The sequence below is a fragment of the Erythrolamprus reginae genome, chromosome 2 (assembly GCF_031021105.1).
Source record: "Erythrolamprus reginae isolate rEryReg1 chromosome 2, rEryReg1.hap1, whole genome shotgun sequence".
NCBI lineage: Eukaryota > Metazoa > Chordata > Lepidosauria > Squamata > Dipsadidae > Erythrolamprus > Erythrolamprus reginae.
This window is the reverse complement of record NC_091951.1, coordinates 167610217-167625734: the sequence shown is the minus strand read 5'-3', so window position 1 is coordinate 167625734 and position 15518 is coordinate 167610217. Positions and strand designations below refer to the sequence as shown.

The 15518-nt window shown below is 36.5% G+C and overlaps 1 protein-coding gene across 8 annotated transcripts in view; it reads left to right on the top strand.

The window, feature by feature from the left end:
- Window positions 1–15518, top strand: part of CEP112 (centrosomal protein 112) — a 346088-nt gene that overhangs the window by 102963 nt on the left and 227607 nt on the right. For all 8 annotated transcript variants that reach the window (XM_070740313.1, XM_070740316.1, XM_070740309.1 and 5 more), the window contains one exon: window positions 14714–14849. In XM_070740313.1, coding sequence (XP_070596414.1) covers window positions 14714–14849 — 136 coding nt within the window. The remainder of the gene's footprint in view (window positions 1–14713; window positions 14850–15518) is intronic.

Below are 15518 nucleotides of genomic sequence, written 5' to 3'. Positions count from 1 at the left end.
CTCTAGGAACAGGATTATATAGAAGGGAATATATAGATGGATTAAGAAAGTTCTGCCCCATTTTATGACCTTTCTTGCCATAGTTGTTAAGTGAAACACTGCAGTGGTAAGTTAGTAACACAGTTAATTGAATCTGGCTTCCCTATTAGTTTTACGTGTCAGAATGTCGCAAAAGATGATCACATGACCAAGACCCTGAAATCATCATAAATACATGCCAGTGGCCAAGTGTCCCAATTTTGATGACATGACTGGAGATGCTGCAATGGTTAAAAATGTGGAAAACAGTCGTAAATCACTTACTTCAGTGCTGTTGTAACTTTGAGTGGTCACTAAATGAATGGTCAAAGGTTACCTGCAGTAAGTCAAGGACTACCCGCAGGTAGGTCAGGGTTGAACTGCAGAGTCTTTGTGATATTATCTGGTTAGGCAATGAAGCATCTCTAGGCAAACAACCAAATGCAGTGAACTCCATAGAAGTCTGTGTACCATCAATTTTCTGCTTTCAAAAAGGGAGATAATTGTAAGCCTCACAATGCATGTTTTTTCCTGGAATTAGTAGGTAGCATAAAGATCTAATTTTAACCCTCCCAAAGGGAAGAGTTTTCTCAAGTTTCAAACTACGTTTGCTACCGAGTAGAGAAATCAGATTGAATGGGAAGCTTCATTTCTTTAGTATATTCTTATTACCGGTAATTGATTTGGACCTTTTATTTTATCATTTAATAGCATTTTATTATTCTCTCTAGGCAACATTTATGCTTTCTTTTATATATCATGGCTCCCCATATTTTGTTCCTTTGTTCTTTTATTCTTCATATGAAATCAATAGTTTTAGTTTAGTGGTTAGTGGGCATAATAAAGATTATGATTATTCCTCCGAAAGATTTAGCAAAGTGGTGTGAATGATTTGGCTCATAAGCTTGCACCGTTATAAATTCAAATCCCTACGTGTCAAATTTAATTCCACAGCAGAACTTTTGAATTTTCTTATGGTTTCTTCTTTGACTGCTGCCACTATAATTTTGCCACTTCTATCTGTTGTACTCATGAATGACAGGATGGGCATACAAATCAGTGTGATAAATTGGAAGAGATGAGGATATATAAGAGATCAGTACTCTGACAGTTCTCTTTGCCAGACCCATCACAAAATTCATTTTGGATAAATTGAAGATTTCCCCCCATTCTTAGAGTTTCTTTTGCCAATTAACTGTTGAACATTTTTCAGCTCTAAATAGGAGTTCAGGGTTTCAGCCTCAGGCTAACTATGCTGCTGGTTGAAAATTTGGATGCAAACACAAGATTTTAGGCCAGTTAAGTTTTATTTCTCTGTTTTGAAGCAATATCTAGCTGATTCTCAAAGCTAATTCTCTAAAATTAAATATGAATTAATGAAGAAGAAAAATATACCCTTTTCAATACAATTCCATACTCAAAGAATAAGGTGGGATATTTTCAATTAACAAAATTTCTATACTTTATTGACATCCATTAATTTTGAATGGCTGAGCTAGGATGCTTCCAAGCGACTTTTTGTTCTTGTTTTCAGGAATGTAGGTAATCCTCGACTTAACAACCGCAATGAAGCCTAGTGAAATCATTAAAGAAATAAGTGGTTGTTAAGTGTACACACGGTTGTTAAGCAATGTATCCAATGGGCATTTCATTGCAAATCATAGTCTCATGATGGGACCTTGCAACTGGCGGTAAGCCAATTGCGGAGCACCAAAAATGCATTCATATCTCTCGGGTGGGAGGCACGGCAGTTATATTGTAACTCTTTAATAGCTTCAAATGATTTTAAACAGTTGGTCGGAGGTTTTTTCACGTACTTTCATATTCCTTTCAACATGTTCCTATATTCTGCTAGTTCCTTATACTCCCCAAGTCCATGATTTTAGCTTTGATTTGACTTTGATTCTCATATTGTCTTCAGAGTTTAGTAGCATTAAACAGTCCAGGTGATCAAGAAGCAACAGTAGTACCTTCTGCCTAGTAGAAGGATTAAAAAATGTACTTTATAAAAGTTACAACATTCTTATAAGCAGTAATGGGCAGCCAAAATTTTTATTTTGTGGGTGTGGCTCGATGGTCATGTGACTGGGTAGGAGTGGCTTGAACGATCATCATTGTTAAAGTGAATTGTTAAGTCTTCGACTTACAACCTCACCAGTGTCACTCGCTTGGGTGACAATTTGCTTCGCATTTCCTGTGCTCTTCTTCCTGGCCCCTCCCCCTCAGGCTGGGTAGCAAGGCAAACAGGTGTTGACCAGCTGTTGAGAAAAGAGGAGGGAGGAAAAGCCCCCCCCCCCAGAACTCCTGCCAGTGCTGGTCTCCCTGCCGCTTTCCGAGAGAGGAGGACAGGAGGGGGGGGGATTTAAAAATATTGGAAAGCCAAGAGAGAGTTATAAGGTTATTATTGCCGCACAATGCTTCAGCTGCGGGTGGAGTGAGGGCTTCACAAGCGGAAAAAACACAGCCCAGACCGCTTTGGTGCGGCTTGGCTCAGCTCAGCTCTCCTTTTTCCCCCTGCTGCTGCTGTTGCATGTTCCTCGCTTTTTTCCTCTTTTCTCCTTCCTTTTTTAAATAAATATTTTTATTGATTTTTTACAATGTAAACACACACACAACATAAAACAAGTGTTTTGTGAATTGTGCCCACCACCAGACAAACATTCATACCCCACCATCAAATCGGGGGTCTCTCTTGTATAAACCATTTTAACCCAAGAGCAAAGTGTCTATTTATTTATATATTATAAAGTGATTCCAATTTGTTTCTTGTAGCTTGGTCTCGGATTCTACTCGCCATATATCATCTTACCTTGTCCCATTATTCCATCAGTTGTCGCAACTCAGTTTCATTAACCAAATTCATCCTTTTATCCATAATATCAAATTGAATGTGATCCACCATGTACCGGTACCAATTTTGCATTGTCCATTTTGTCCTTCCAACCCAAGACTACTACCACCTGAGCGCTTTCTATTGCCGCTTGTTTTATTTCTCTAAATTCTCCCATCGCATTACTTTTGACTAATACTGCCATTTCCTTAGTAATTATCCATCGTATATTTAACATCCATATTTGTCTATAACACTAATTCAAACACTAATTCAAAATACATGTCAAGATCTAGAGACCCTCTGGATTTGCATGCAAAATAAAGACGGTTCTGTCATTAGAATTGGGGTGATCTATAGGCCTCCAGGGCAATCTGAGGAATATGACAACAAGATGGTGGATGAAATTACCCAAATGGCAGTAAAGGGAGATATTGTGGTTATGGGTGATTTCAACATGCCTGATGTTGACTGGAATATCCCCAGTGCCCTTACATGCAAAAGTAAGAATATAGTAGAGGCCTTTACAGGAGCAGCTCTGGCACAGCTGGTTAAGACACCAACTAGAGGGGAGAATATTCTAGATTTAGTTTTTACGAATGGGAATTGGGTTTCAGATGTCAAGGTGGGAGAAAATTTAGGTTGCAGTGACCATCTATGTTTGTGGTTTGATGTAAAAACTCATTGTGAGCAATCCTATAATGCAACCAAAGTATTGGATTTCAGAAAAACAAATTTTAATGCAATGGGGGAATATTTAGATCATGAATTAAAGGGGAGGGATAAAATGGCAGGAGCGAGCACCCAGTGGACTGTATTTAAAAAGGCCATCTTAAAAGCCACTGGACTGTATGTAAGACAAATAACTAAAGGTAAAAGGAAGAAGAAACCGCTATGGTTTAGCAATGATGTAAGGACTATAGTCAATGAAAAAAAGGCTGCCTATAGGAGGTATAAAGAGTCTGGAAGTATAGCTGATAGGGAGGTGTATAAAATGAGACAGAAGGAGGCGAAACAGATAATATATGCTGCTAAAGCCTCAAAAGAGGAAGAAATTGCCAAATCTCTAAAGAAGGGGGATAAAACCTTCTTCAGATATATTAGTGATAAGAAGAAGAAAAACTGCGACATCACGAAGCTTAGTACCGGGAAAAATACATGCATTAATGGGAATAAGGAGATCGCTGACCATTTCAATAGCTACTTCTGTTCAGTTTTCTCAAAAGACACCTTACAAAATAATACTATAGAGGGATATAGCATTGCCTCCAACTGTACGGATTCAGCTCCAGTGATCTTAGAAGCCGATGTCTTAGAAGAACTTGAACGATTAAAGATAAATAAGGCAATGGGTCCAGATGGCATCCACCCCAGAGTTCTTAAAGAACTCAGATCTGTCATTGCTACCCCCCTGACTGATTTGTTTAACCAATCCTTGTTAACAGGAGATGTTCCTGAGGATTGGAGAATGGCAAGTGTTGTGCCTATCCACAAGAAGGGCAGTAGAGAAGAAGCTGGTAACTACAGGCCAGTTAGCTTGACATCAGTTGTCGTTAAAATGATGGAGACTCTACTGAAAAAGAGGATAAATCAGCACCTAAAAAACAATAAATTATTGGACCCAAATCAGCATGGCTTTACTGAAGGCAAATCATGTCAGACTAATCTCATTGATTTCTTTGACTATGTCACAAAGGTGTTGGATGAAGGTGGTGCCGTGGATATTGCCTACCTGGACTTCAGCAAAGCCTTTGATACGGTTCCACATAAAGAGCTGATAGATAAATTAGTGAAGATTGGACTTAATCCCTGGATAGTTCAATGGATTTGCAGCTGGCTGAAGCATAGACACCAGAGGGTTGTTGTGAATGGTGAGTATTCTGAGCAGAGTCAGGTTACAAGCGGTGTGCCACAAGGGTCTGTTCTGGGTCCTATTCTTTTTAATATGTTTGTGAGTGACATAGGGGAAGGTCTGGTAGGGAAGGTTTGCCTATTTGCCGATGACTCTAAAGTGTGCAATAGGGTTGATATTCCTGGAGGCGTCGGCAATATGGTAAATGATTTAGCTTTACTAGATAAATGGTCAAAGCAATGGAAACTGCAGTTTAATGTTTCCAAATGTAAAATAATGCACTTGGGGAAAAGGAATCCTCAATCTGACTATTGTATTGGCAGTTCTGTGTTAGCAAATACTTCAAAAGAAAAGGATTTAGGCGTAGTGATTTCTGACAGTCTCAAAATGGGTGAACAGTGCAGTCAGGCAGTAGGGAAAGCAAGTAGGATGCTTGGCTGCATAGCTAGAGGTATAACAAGCAGGAAGAGGGAGATTATGATCCCGCTATATAGAATGCTGGTGAGACCACATTTGGAATACTGTGTTCAGTTCTGGAGACCTCACCTACAAAAAGATATTGACAAAATTGAACGGGTCCAAAGACGGGCTACAAGAATGGTGGAAGGTCTTAAGTATAAAGCGTATCAGGAAAGACTTAATGAACTCAATCTGTATAGTCTGGAGGACAGAAGGAAAAGGGGGGACATGATCGAAACATTTAAATATATTAAAGGGTTAAATAAGGTCCAGGAGGGAAGTGTTTTTAATAGGAAAGTGAACACAAGAACAAGGGGACACAATCTGAGGTTAGTTGGGGGAAAGATCAAAAGCAACATGAGAAAATATTATTTTACTGAAAGAGTAGTAGATCCTTGGAACAAACTTCCAGCAGACGTGGTAGATAAATCCACAGTAACTGAATTTAAACATGCCTGGGATAAACATATATCCATCCTAAGATAAAATACAGAAAATAGTATAAGGGCAGACTAGATGGACCATGGGGTCTTTTTCTGCCGTCAGACTTCTATGTTTCTATGTTTCTAATTCACCTCCTCAATTTTTGCTGGGTTTCTCAATAACCAAATTCCCAAATATTTAATTTTCTTTAATTCTAACTTCAACCCTGATTCTTTCCTAATTTCTATCTGCTCTCTCAGACCTGTATTTAAACACATAATCTCTGATTTTTCCATATTGACCAACAATCTCGATTCTTGTTTAAACTCTTGCAAAATATTTCTTATGCCTTTAATCATCTCCATTGGGGGCTGGGTCAGTATAATTGCATCATCTGCAAATAGGTTTAGTTTCATTTCTAATTCCCCTATTATCCATCGTATATTTAACATCCTATTAATATCCTCTTGCACTTTTTGCCAAAAATTCTGTACCACCGGGCATTCCCAAAACATATTCATAAACACTCCTTTATCTTGGTACCCATGCCAACAAATACCCTTAACATTTTGCTGAAAGTATGCGAGTTGAACGGGTGTGTAATACCACTTATGTAATATTTCCCTTCTCATTTCCCTAACTCTTGTATTCTTGGTTTTCCTTATATTCTCCACTATATTTTTCATCTCTTGCGCCTCTACACTTTCCCCTATTTTATATCCTACCCAAGTATTATCTTGCATTATCTTATTAGCTAATGTCTCTATTGCTATTAGAAATAACATTGGAGATAAAGGGCATCCCTGCTTGGTGACATTTTGTATTTTAATTCTCTGCGTTCTTTGTCCATTCACCCTTATATACGCTTCATTACCTTTATAAATCTCTATAATTCCACAAAATTTGTCCCCCATATTTATTTCCTTATAGAGTTTGAATAAATAGCTATGGTTAACTTTATCAAAAGCTTTATAAATGTCTAATTTCAAAATTCCCAATTTCCTTTTAGTAACAGTAACATGGTGCATCACATTTATTACATTTCTAATTGGTTCACTTATCTTCCAACCCTTCACAAACCCATATTGATCCTCTTCAATTATTTTTGGTAGAATATTTTTGAGTCTATTTGCCAATATCTTCATAAATATTTTATCATCTTGATTTGCCAAACTAATAGGACGGTAGGACCCAGGGTCTCTTAAATCTCGATCAATCTTCGGGATGGTAACAATCTCTGAAGTCTTCCATGTCTGTGGGATATCATGAGCTAACAATATATTATTAAACAGGTTCCCCAAATGCGGCAACAGTTCATTCATATAAGTTTTATAAAATTCTCCTGTAAACCCATCCGGGCCCGGTGCTTTGGCTTGTTTTAACACTTTAATTTCTCTAGCAATTTCATCTTTTGTAATTTCTGCATTCAATATTTGTTTATCTTCTTCACTTACTATTTTCCCAACATTAAGAACTTCTATATTTACCTGCTCCTCTTTATACAAATCCTCATAATATTTTCTCATTATCTTCTCTAGCTGTTCTTTGCCTATCTAATCTCTCCACTGGGGTCTCTCAATGCTAATATACATGATTTTTCTTTTCTCTTCTTCAAATATCTTGCCATTTGTTGCATTGATTTTGTCCCCCAGCTTAATTTTTTTTGTCGCATCGTCTTTCTCATCTTATTCCATTGGATCTCCTTTGACAATCTTCCAAATTGGCAAGCCTATAATTAAATTGCTTACAAATCTCAGCCTGACTTTTAACTTGTTGCTCTAAATTCTGATTTTTTTCAGCTGACTCATCTGCTCCTTTTTAACTGTTTTAATATCTAAAGAAAGATTTTCCAACACATTTTCCACTCGCAGAAATCTTTGTTCAAAACCACCAACAATCTGAAGCAGTTGATCCAGTTTTGTTTCAATTTTCCCGAAGCTAGGTTCAGCCCCTTCAGCCATTTTATTAAGATTTATTGTACTCACTTCGTGATAGCAAAACAAGATCTGTCTTCCCTTAAAACCGCAAATCTTAGATTCTCTTTGAACTTCTGTAATTGCTCTCTTCCTCTGCTTATCTTCAAGAAAAAGTTATGATATTTTGAGGGAGATTTTTCACTTTGTTCAATTAATCACATCGGAGCTCGCATAGGTGCATCTAAAAATGTCTGTGACGCATGCGTAATCCCCTCTTTCCTCCTTCCTGGCCTCGGAAGGTGGCTACATGAGGTTGGAGGAAAGGAGGAAAGAGGAAAAAAGTGAGGAGCGCAGACGCAGCAGTAGCAGCAGGGGGAAAAAGGACCAGTAATCCAGGAAGTAACTGCCCCCAGTCAGCTGGAGCTGCACATGCAGCTTCATTTTTGTCGGTAGAACTGTATTTACCATGTCTTGCCTGCTGCCCATCTCTGCTTGTAAGTATTTAGAAGAACATGGACCCAAAGTCTCTATAATGGCTCTCAGAACAGCTTAGTGCTAGAAATATGTCTGGTCCCACTTTGTATTAGCTCTTCAGGAGGCATTTAAGTCTGTGTTTGAGCAGGCATTTGGGGATTGATATTTTGGGATTGTTTGAATCAGGTAGTGACAATATATATTGGATTTTGGTGTTAATTTGGTCTATTTTAATTTTATCCTTTGTAATCGCCAATTCATTTAAACTGCCTCAAATGTCAATAAATAACAGATAAGAACTTTCCCTCTCTCTTCTCTTCACTTTAAAACATATTTGAAATACCTTAAGTCTCTTCTTCAGTATTTCTACATTTGGATAAATATTTTTGCATCCATTCTATTAATAGGCTGAATGATACAAATACTTGGACACAAAATTTGTTGTTGTCCATTAATAGGACCAACTCCTGATGAATTTTCATTTGGGATATTTTATATTTTAATGAGAAAAGAGAGAAGTAATTTTTGGTTTGCTTTGGTTTTTGATCTTTCTGGATTCTTGGCTATAGATATTAAATATTTCAGAGGGCATTGCAAGCCTTTATACCAGATTTTACTTGCTCAAATCAGAATCTTTCTGGGAAGAAATAAACCATTTTCATCTATGACAGTTAGATTCTTATCCGTTTGTTTTTCAATATTATCTATAGAACTATCCACACAAACATTTTGAGAGGGGCAAAATGTGGAAAAAGCTACTAGATGTATCCATTTAACTTTTCTATTATTACATTAAGTCTACGGAGAGGGGCGGCATACAAATCCAATAAATGAATGAATGAATGAAGAAAGAAAGAAAGAATGAAAGAAATGAAGAAAGAAAGAAAGAAAGAAATTTCTTCTACCTGCCTCAAATGCTCTTCCACATCTGAGAGGTTCTGATTGTTCAAAATTAGTGGGAATGGCTGATTACAGTATGACAATTCAATGGAAGTCAGCTTTTTTTTCTGATTATGAAATTTTACTCCAGGCTGTAGAACTTATGATTTTACTCCAGGCTGTAGAACTTCCCATTCCCCCAACAGATGAAGCATGCGCTGTACCAACCAATGGAAGATTTGACCTAATAAAGCTTGCCCCGAGTCTTCGGAGAGGGGCAGCATACAAATCTAATAAATCTAATCTAAATCTTTTAACTTGAACTCTTAATGATATTCCTCCACAAAAAGGCATTTTCCTTGATGACTGAATTCATTGAAAACCTGAAGACAGATTGCTGTTGAAACTCAAAAAATATTTGCCATCCAGTAAGTTTGGAATAGCTTACATTCACAAATAAAATTTGTGTGAGCATTCCAGGTAATCTGTAGGCATTATTTTACAATGTAAAAAATTGAGTTTGTGATGAAATGTAGAGGTATGATATTCCATCATAAATATAGTATATTTTCCCAAGACTTTTGAGGCCTTATTATCAAGAGGTACTTGTATATGACTTTATGCTCCTTCATTTTTGTGTAATGTTTCTATCACGTCTAAATAAAGTTGTTTGATGGAAAAACTGAAGGAAAATTCCACAAACTCCACAAATATGATCAGCACATATGTAATATATTATACAGTATGTAAACTATATAACACATGTGTATAGTTCAGAATATTTATAAGTACATATGGAATAGCACTTGGAAACATTAGTATATTTTTTCTTCATTATTAAGAAAGCATTTTCAGAACTCTGTAGAATTTTATTTTAATTATAGTTCTTGGATTTATTAATTAAAATAATAATGAAAATAAAGGACTGGTCAATTTCCCTAAAGGAAAAAGACTTATATGTTATATTGCTTAGATGAAAATATGCATGGCATTTATTGATTTTATAATTCCATTTCTTATACTAGGAAGAATTGAACTACAGGACAACATTGTCTTGCAAAATATATAGTTAGGATATTATTGAGGTTTACAACATAAGAACTGATTTACCTACTGGGAAAAGTACAATCATTCCTATGATCAGATAATTTGTCCTCTACCTGTAAGAAGCAGGGATGATGTGATTCTGACTGGTAGAAGCAGCTGTTAGTTTGGTTTTCCACAATCAACTGTTAATTGCAAATCTTCAGATTAGGAAGGATTAGCAAGGATTAGCAAGGATTGTAAAGCCATATTTCTTGACTAAGCCAGGGACTTCAATCATCTCCCTATAAGTTAAGATTTAAGCTATCAAGGAAAGTATTAGCTGAAGTATCTCATGTGTTATTTCTTTTCAGAATCAGTTTACTCATTGGTTTAGTTTTTGCAGTTACTTTCTATTCTAGTTTTTTGTTTGTTGATTAATGTTACTGGCACTTTGATATAGTTCTTAGGTCTCTCACAACTTGGTTTAACTATCTTACTCCTCAAGTATTCATTTTGTTATAATTATTGAAATAAAAATGGGTCCTTTATTGGTACTTTAGTGCTGGATTTATATTAGCACCTCATACAGGGCCGTTGAGTTCTGGCATTCTGTTCCAGCCAACGATATAAATGTATGAGTGTGATAGGATGAATATGGGTGCTTGTTTTTAATAATCCCAGGGTTTTAGAATTAGATTTTATCTTTGGGTTTTTCACATGTTATATTTTGTATTTATTCTTGTTTTGTAAGATGTCCTGAGTCTACGGAGAAGGGCGGCATAGAAATCCAAACAAACAAACAAACAAATAAATACTCCAATAGTGCTTGGGATAGAGCGTTATGTTTAAACAGAAAATCTGGAGTCATTATTTATTTATTTTTCACCTTTATTATTTTTACAAATGTTTGCTAAAGAAAGACAGTGAATATATCCAACACACTACCGCAGGAGGTGCCTTTCACATGGAACAGCAGGCAGACAATCCAACCTTGCCATTATAGTCAAATTGTTCTCGATTAGGTCAAGCTGAAGACACATCAGACACAAACCCAGAGCTTCCTGTGCATGAAGGAGTGCCTCCCTCTCAAAAAGGTTTAGTTAATACCTGTTTTTGGCTACACAAGGTCCACCATCCCTTTTTTCAAATATCATTTTTTATTAATTATAAATAAAATGTAAGGAAATTCAGAACAAATAAAGATAAGAAAATATAATGAAAAAGAAAATCTGTCTAAATACTTTTTATATAATTATTTTTTTCTTTTTCTTTTTAAAATAATTCATCGAATATCACATTTCAGAACTGAGTTGTTGAGAATTTTGGTTGCTTTTTTTGATAACATGATCTTATGATATAATCGGTACCCAGATACAAAATCGAAGTCACCTTTCTTCCTGGAATAAAGTGGAGATTACCCACTGCTGATGAGTTAAGCACAGTAATTGTCATCTCGTAGTGGTTACTGGTTCAGTGACTGGGGGTTGAGAGAGGAACCATTTTTGTACAATAGAGCCTTTTTTTTAAAGAACATTGAGTTTGACCAAATCATAATCACTTTAGATTTGCATTTTTTCTATTGCTTTGGAAGGATTAAATTCCTTTGGAAGAGCAAGCAATATTACATTTTATTACATTACCTTCTAATCAGATAAATAATTGTAAATGCAATTTTAAAAGTACTGTATTGGAAAAATGTTATTAATAGGGCTTTAAAGGTTGGAAACTAGAGGGAGCTAGAGGATAACAACAGAATGCAAGGCAATATTCTAATAGTAAATTTATTGATGGAAAATTATGAAAAGTTTTTGAAAATTTATGACAAATGAGCTTTGAAATTATTGAAAAAGATGTATAGATGGAGTCTTAAGCATACAATGAAAGAAGAATAAGATACTCTGGATAAGTTTGAAATTAATCCAAAAGTGGCTATAAATTTGGCGAGTAACGAGAGGGATACAGAAAAGGATGTACTGGACTTTCAAATGAAACAGGATTAGCTTCAGTATCTAAAGGACATATACAACTCTCAAACCGGAAAAGAGAGGTAGATATTTTTGTTTTGAAGTATTTTTTTTAAAAGTGACCAAAAAAAAAAAGATTGAATTCCTCTTACTGAATGTACAAAAGAGATTTGCTGAAGTTTTGAAAGATTTTGGGGGGAAAATAAAACAAAGATGACAATAAATCAACTACAGTAGTCTATTTGAATGGGTTAAAAGTTAAGATACTTTAAATGTATAGGGAAGTAATGGGGAATGGGGAATCCAGGATATGATACCATGGTCTTTCGAGACTGAAGGATGCCAATGCAATAGGGAAGTAATAACAAGCTTGCTTATTTGATCAAGGTTAAGATGTTATATATGATAACCCTTACTAGACTTTTGCTGATAAGGAATAAATGAAAAGATTTGGAATTTTGTTTTTAGTTAAGAGCAATAATGATGAGATGAGACAAATGTCTCTGTAGTGCAGTTAATTGGGAAAGAAAGATTGACTTTAAACCAATAGTTGGGTATTGTCATCCACACTTTAGCCTTCACTTCAGGAAGTCTCTCCCTACCAGTTTTCTTAGGGAGGCTTTAGGAACACATTTTGGGATTTAAAAGGGCTAATCTTAAAAAATTGGATTAAACAAGATTGAATGTTGCCAAACTGGAGAAGGGGCATAGCTGGGCATCATTAAAAATGGTGCTATTGGCTTGGCTTCTTCTAATTCGAGTGCTACAGGTATATTTATTTCTCATTTTTGGTTACATTCTGTAAATTGATTTCTAACTGGTTTCCCTTGCAATATTGTTCTCAGTGCTCTTTTAAGGCCAATATGCATTCTTGAAAATATTGCTGCATTGTCTGCATAGAGTAGAACAGAGAGCGGTCCTCCGTAAAGTTTTGGAGAGTGAAAGTTTGTGTTAAGGAGATGGCCCACCATGGAGTTCATATGGAAATTGAATAAGAATGGGACCAATATGCAGCCTTTCATGATACCCTTCTCAGTTCTAATGGCATCTGTGAGATGGTCCTGAGGTTTTGTATTATCTTGAGTGAGTTCCCTTCACAAAGCAAATGTATTATATGGATTAATTGTTGCTTAATTAAAGAGGCTTCCATTTTTCCAATAATTATCTATTAAATATTAATTAAAATATGATTGTAAAAACTGCTTTCCTCCTGACAAAGTAAACAAGTACATCTTGGTACATTTCTAAGCTTTGCATATCATATATTAGCTTTGTACATTTTATCTACTTCTACATCCATCTGTTCTTCATCCTACCCCAAGAATGTTGTTAAAAATTCATATTAAAGAAGCACCCTCTCTAATATCTTCACCGGGTTTCTCTGAAACAGTTCTCATCCGTAAAAGAGGAAGTAGATATTAGAGAGGGGGCTTGTTTAATCTGAAATTTTAACAATACACAAGCTCACTGTGCCAGCTTAATTGCAGGAGTAAAGGTTGCCCAGTTAGTGCTGTGGCATAGGCTGAGCCAGGAGCACTGTGTGAAAGGAGTTTCCTCTCATCTGAGCTGCAGCAAGGGCCAAGGGAGCTCGCTCTTGCAATTAAGCTGAGGCAGTAAGCCAGACAGCAGGCCTTGCATTGGTAAACTGACCTGCTTCAGACCTTAGACCTGATGGCTAACCTTTTCTGAACTGAGTGGCCAAAGCGCGGACAAAAGCGAGCATGTGTGCATCTGTGTCCAAAACCCCAAAATGCAATGTATGTGTGGCCCCGTGCCTGCACCCCCACATGCATGTGTAGCTACCCATATACACTCTGCCCCTCACATATGCGCACAGCTCTGCACACGCCCTGCCCCCCATGCATGCGTTTGTTCCCAAACTCCCAAAATGCAATGCCAGGGCCTGTGCTCGTGCCCTGACCCCCATGCAAGGACGCGGCCCCTGCATGCGCTCTACCCCTCATGTATGCGTACGCATCCCCACACGCCCCCGCACATGCACCCCTACACACACACACACCACACCTCATGCATGTGTGGCAGAAACTCGACCAGCTGGTGGTGGGAGGCAGCTGGATTTAAATCCCATCAGTCATTTCAAACACCCTCTATATGGAAGAAACATTACACAACCGGGGAGGGAAACTCCCTTCCATTAATATCAGAGACTAATAGATATAAGAAACACCTACTTAAAAGTTGTTTCTGCTAAAGGGGGCAATACCATGTACCAGAGCTCAGGATGCACTTATTTTTTCCATGCAAGGAAATGTCAGACTTGTTAATTTTTTTAATTGAATGAATAATTGCATAGGCGATTTTGATAGCTTTCATTTAACTTAATATACTGGTTGAATGAAGACAAAACATTAATATATCCATATATGTTTAAAAAGGGGAAAAAACCTAAATGAGGTATATAGCTGTACACTACCCACTGAATTTTGCAGAGGTTATGAATGGGAATTGCTCTTTGAAGTATTTCTTTTAAAATCACAATATACTAAAACTATTACCTTAATTAAATATTTTATGATGATTGTATAATGTTATATAAGGAAGGGTAAAATTCCACATGACTCAAAACTGCAGTGCTTCTACAACTTTTTTGTTTTCCTGGGGATTTTTAAGTAGATAATTTTTTTTCAAAACCCAAATCCTTTGTTTAGGTGATTTCAGATCAAAGGGAGCGTAAAAATAACTTTTTGTTTTCTACTTCAAAATATTAGTAACGAAAGGCAAGATAAGCAATGACAGAAGATTAAAAAGTGAATAATATTTTAAGCGAATCTGACGAAAGCCATTTCTTTTATGCAAGGCCGTGCTTTTTAAATTTGATATTTTAGCAATGAAAATCTTTTCTGCCTTCTAGGGACAGGGAGGAGCATCTGACTCAGGTGATGGAGGCACAGAGACTACAAGCCCAGCAGGCTGATGCTGCCTTGGAGGAGTTTAAGCGGCAGGTGGAGCTGAATTCAGAAAAAGTGTATGCAGAAATGAAAGAACAGGTGAGAAGGTCACAGGGCCAGCCTTTCTGGAACTCTGTCACAGTTACAGAGAGCGCCTTTTTGTTTTATATGGTTGGAAACATATTTTACTTGATTTGGGAACATCAAACTCTTACAAATATGTAGTAACTTTGCCTGGGAATCAGAAGAAAAGATGTTGCCAGATGATTAATTTTTTAAAACAGAATTTTTCAAAACTGCCTGATTTTATTACTGAATAGGATTTTCCTAAATAAATAAATTATTAATTGCATCCTTTTTGGGCTTTGAGTTTTATAGCTCATTGTTTTAATCATTCATTTTCTAAAACCCAGCTCAGTCCTTCCAACTATCTTTCTGGAAAATATTACCTAAATTTGTAAACTCAGTGTTGCTAGGATATATGAGTGGTTGTGGAATAATGTCAAACACATTCCTTTCTTTTTTAATAAAACCTTTTGTATTTCATTGTAGTCTTGCAGCTAGATAGGTAGGTAGAAAATAGCATTTCTTTTAAAGGACCTGATGAAATCCTTGAAAGTAAATAGAAGAATCAAAGCAAAATGAATATACAGTGATACCTCGTCTTACAAACGCCTCATCATACAAACTTTTCAAGATACAAACCCGGGGTTTAAGATTTTTTAGCCTCATCTTACAAACTATTTTCACCTTACAAACCCATTGCTG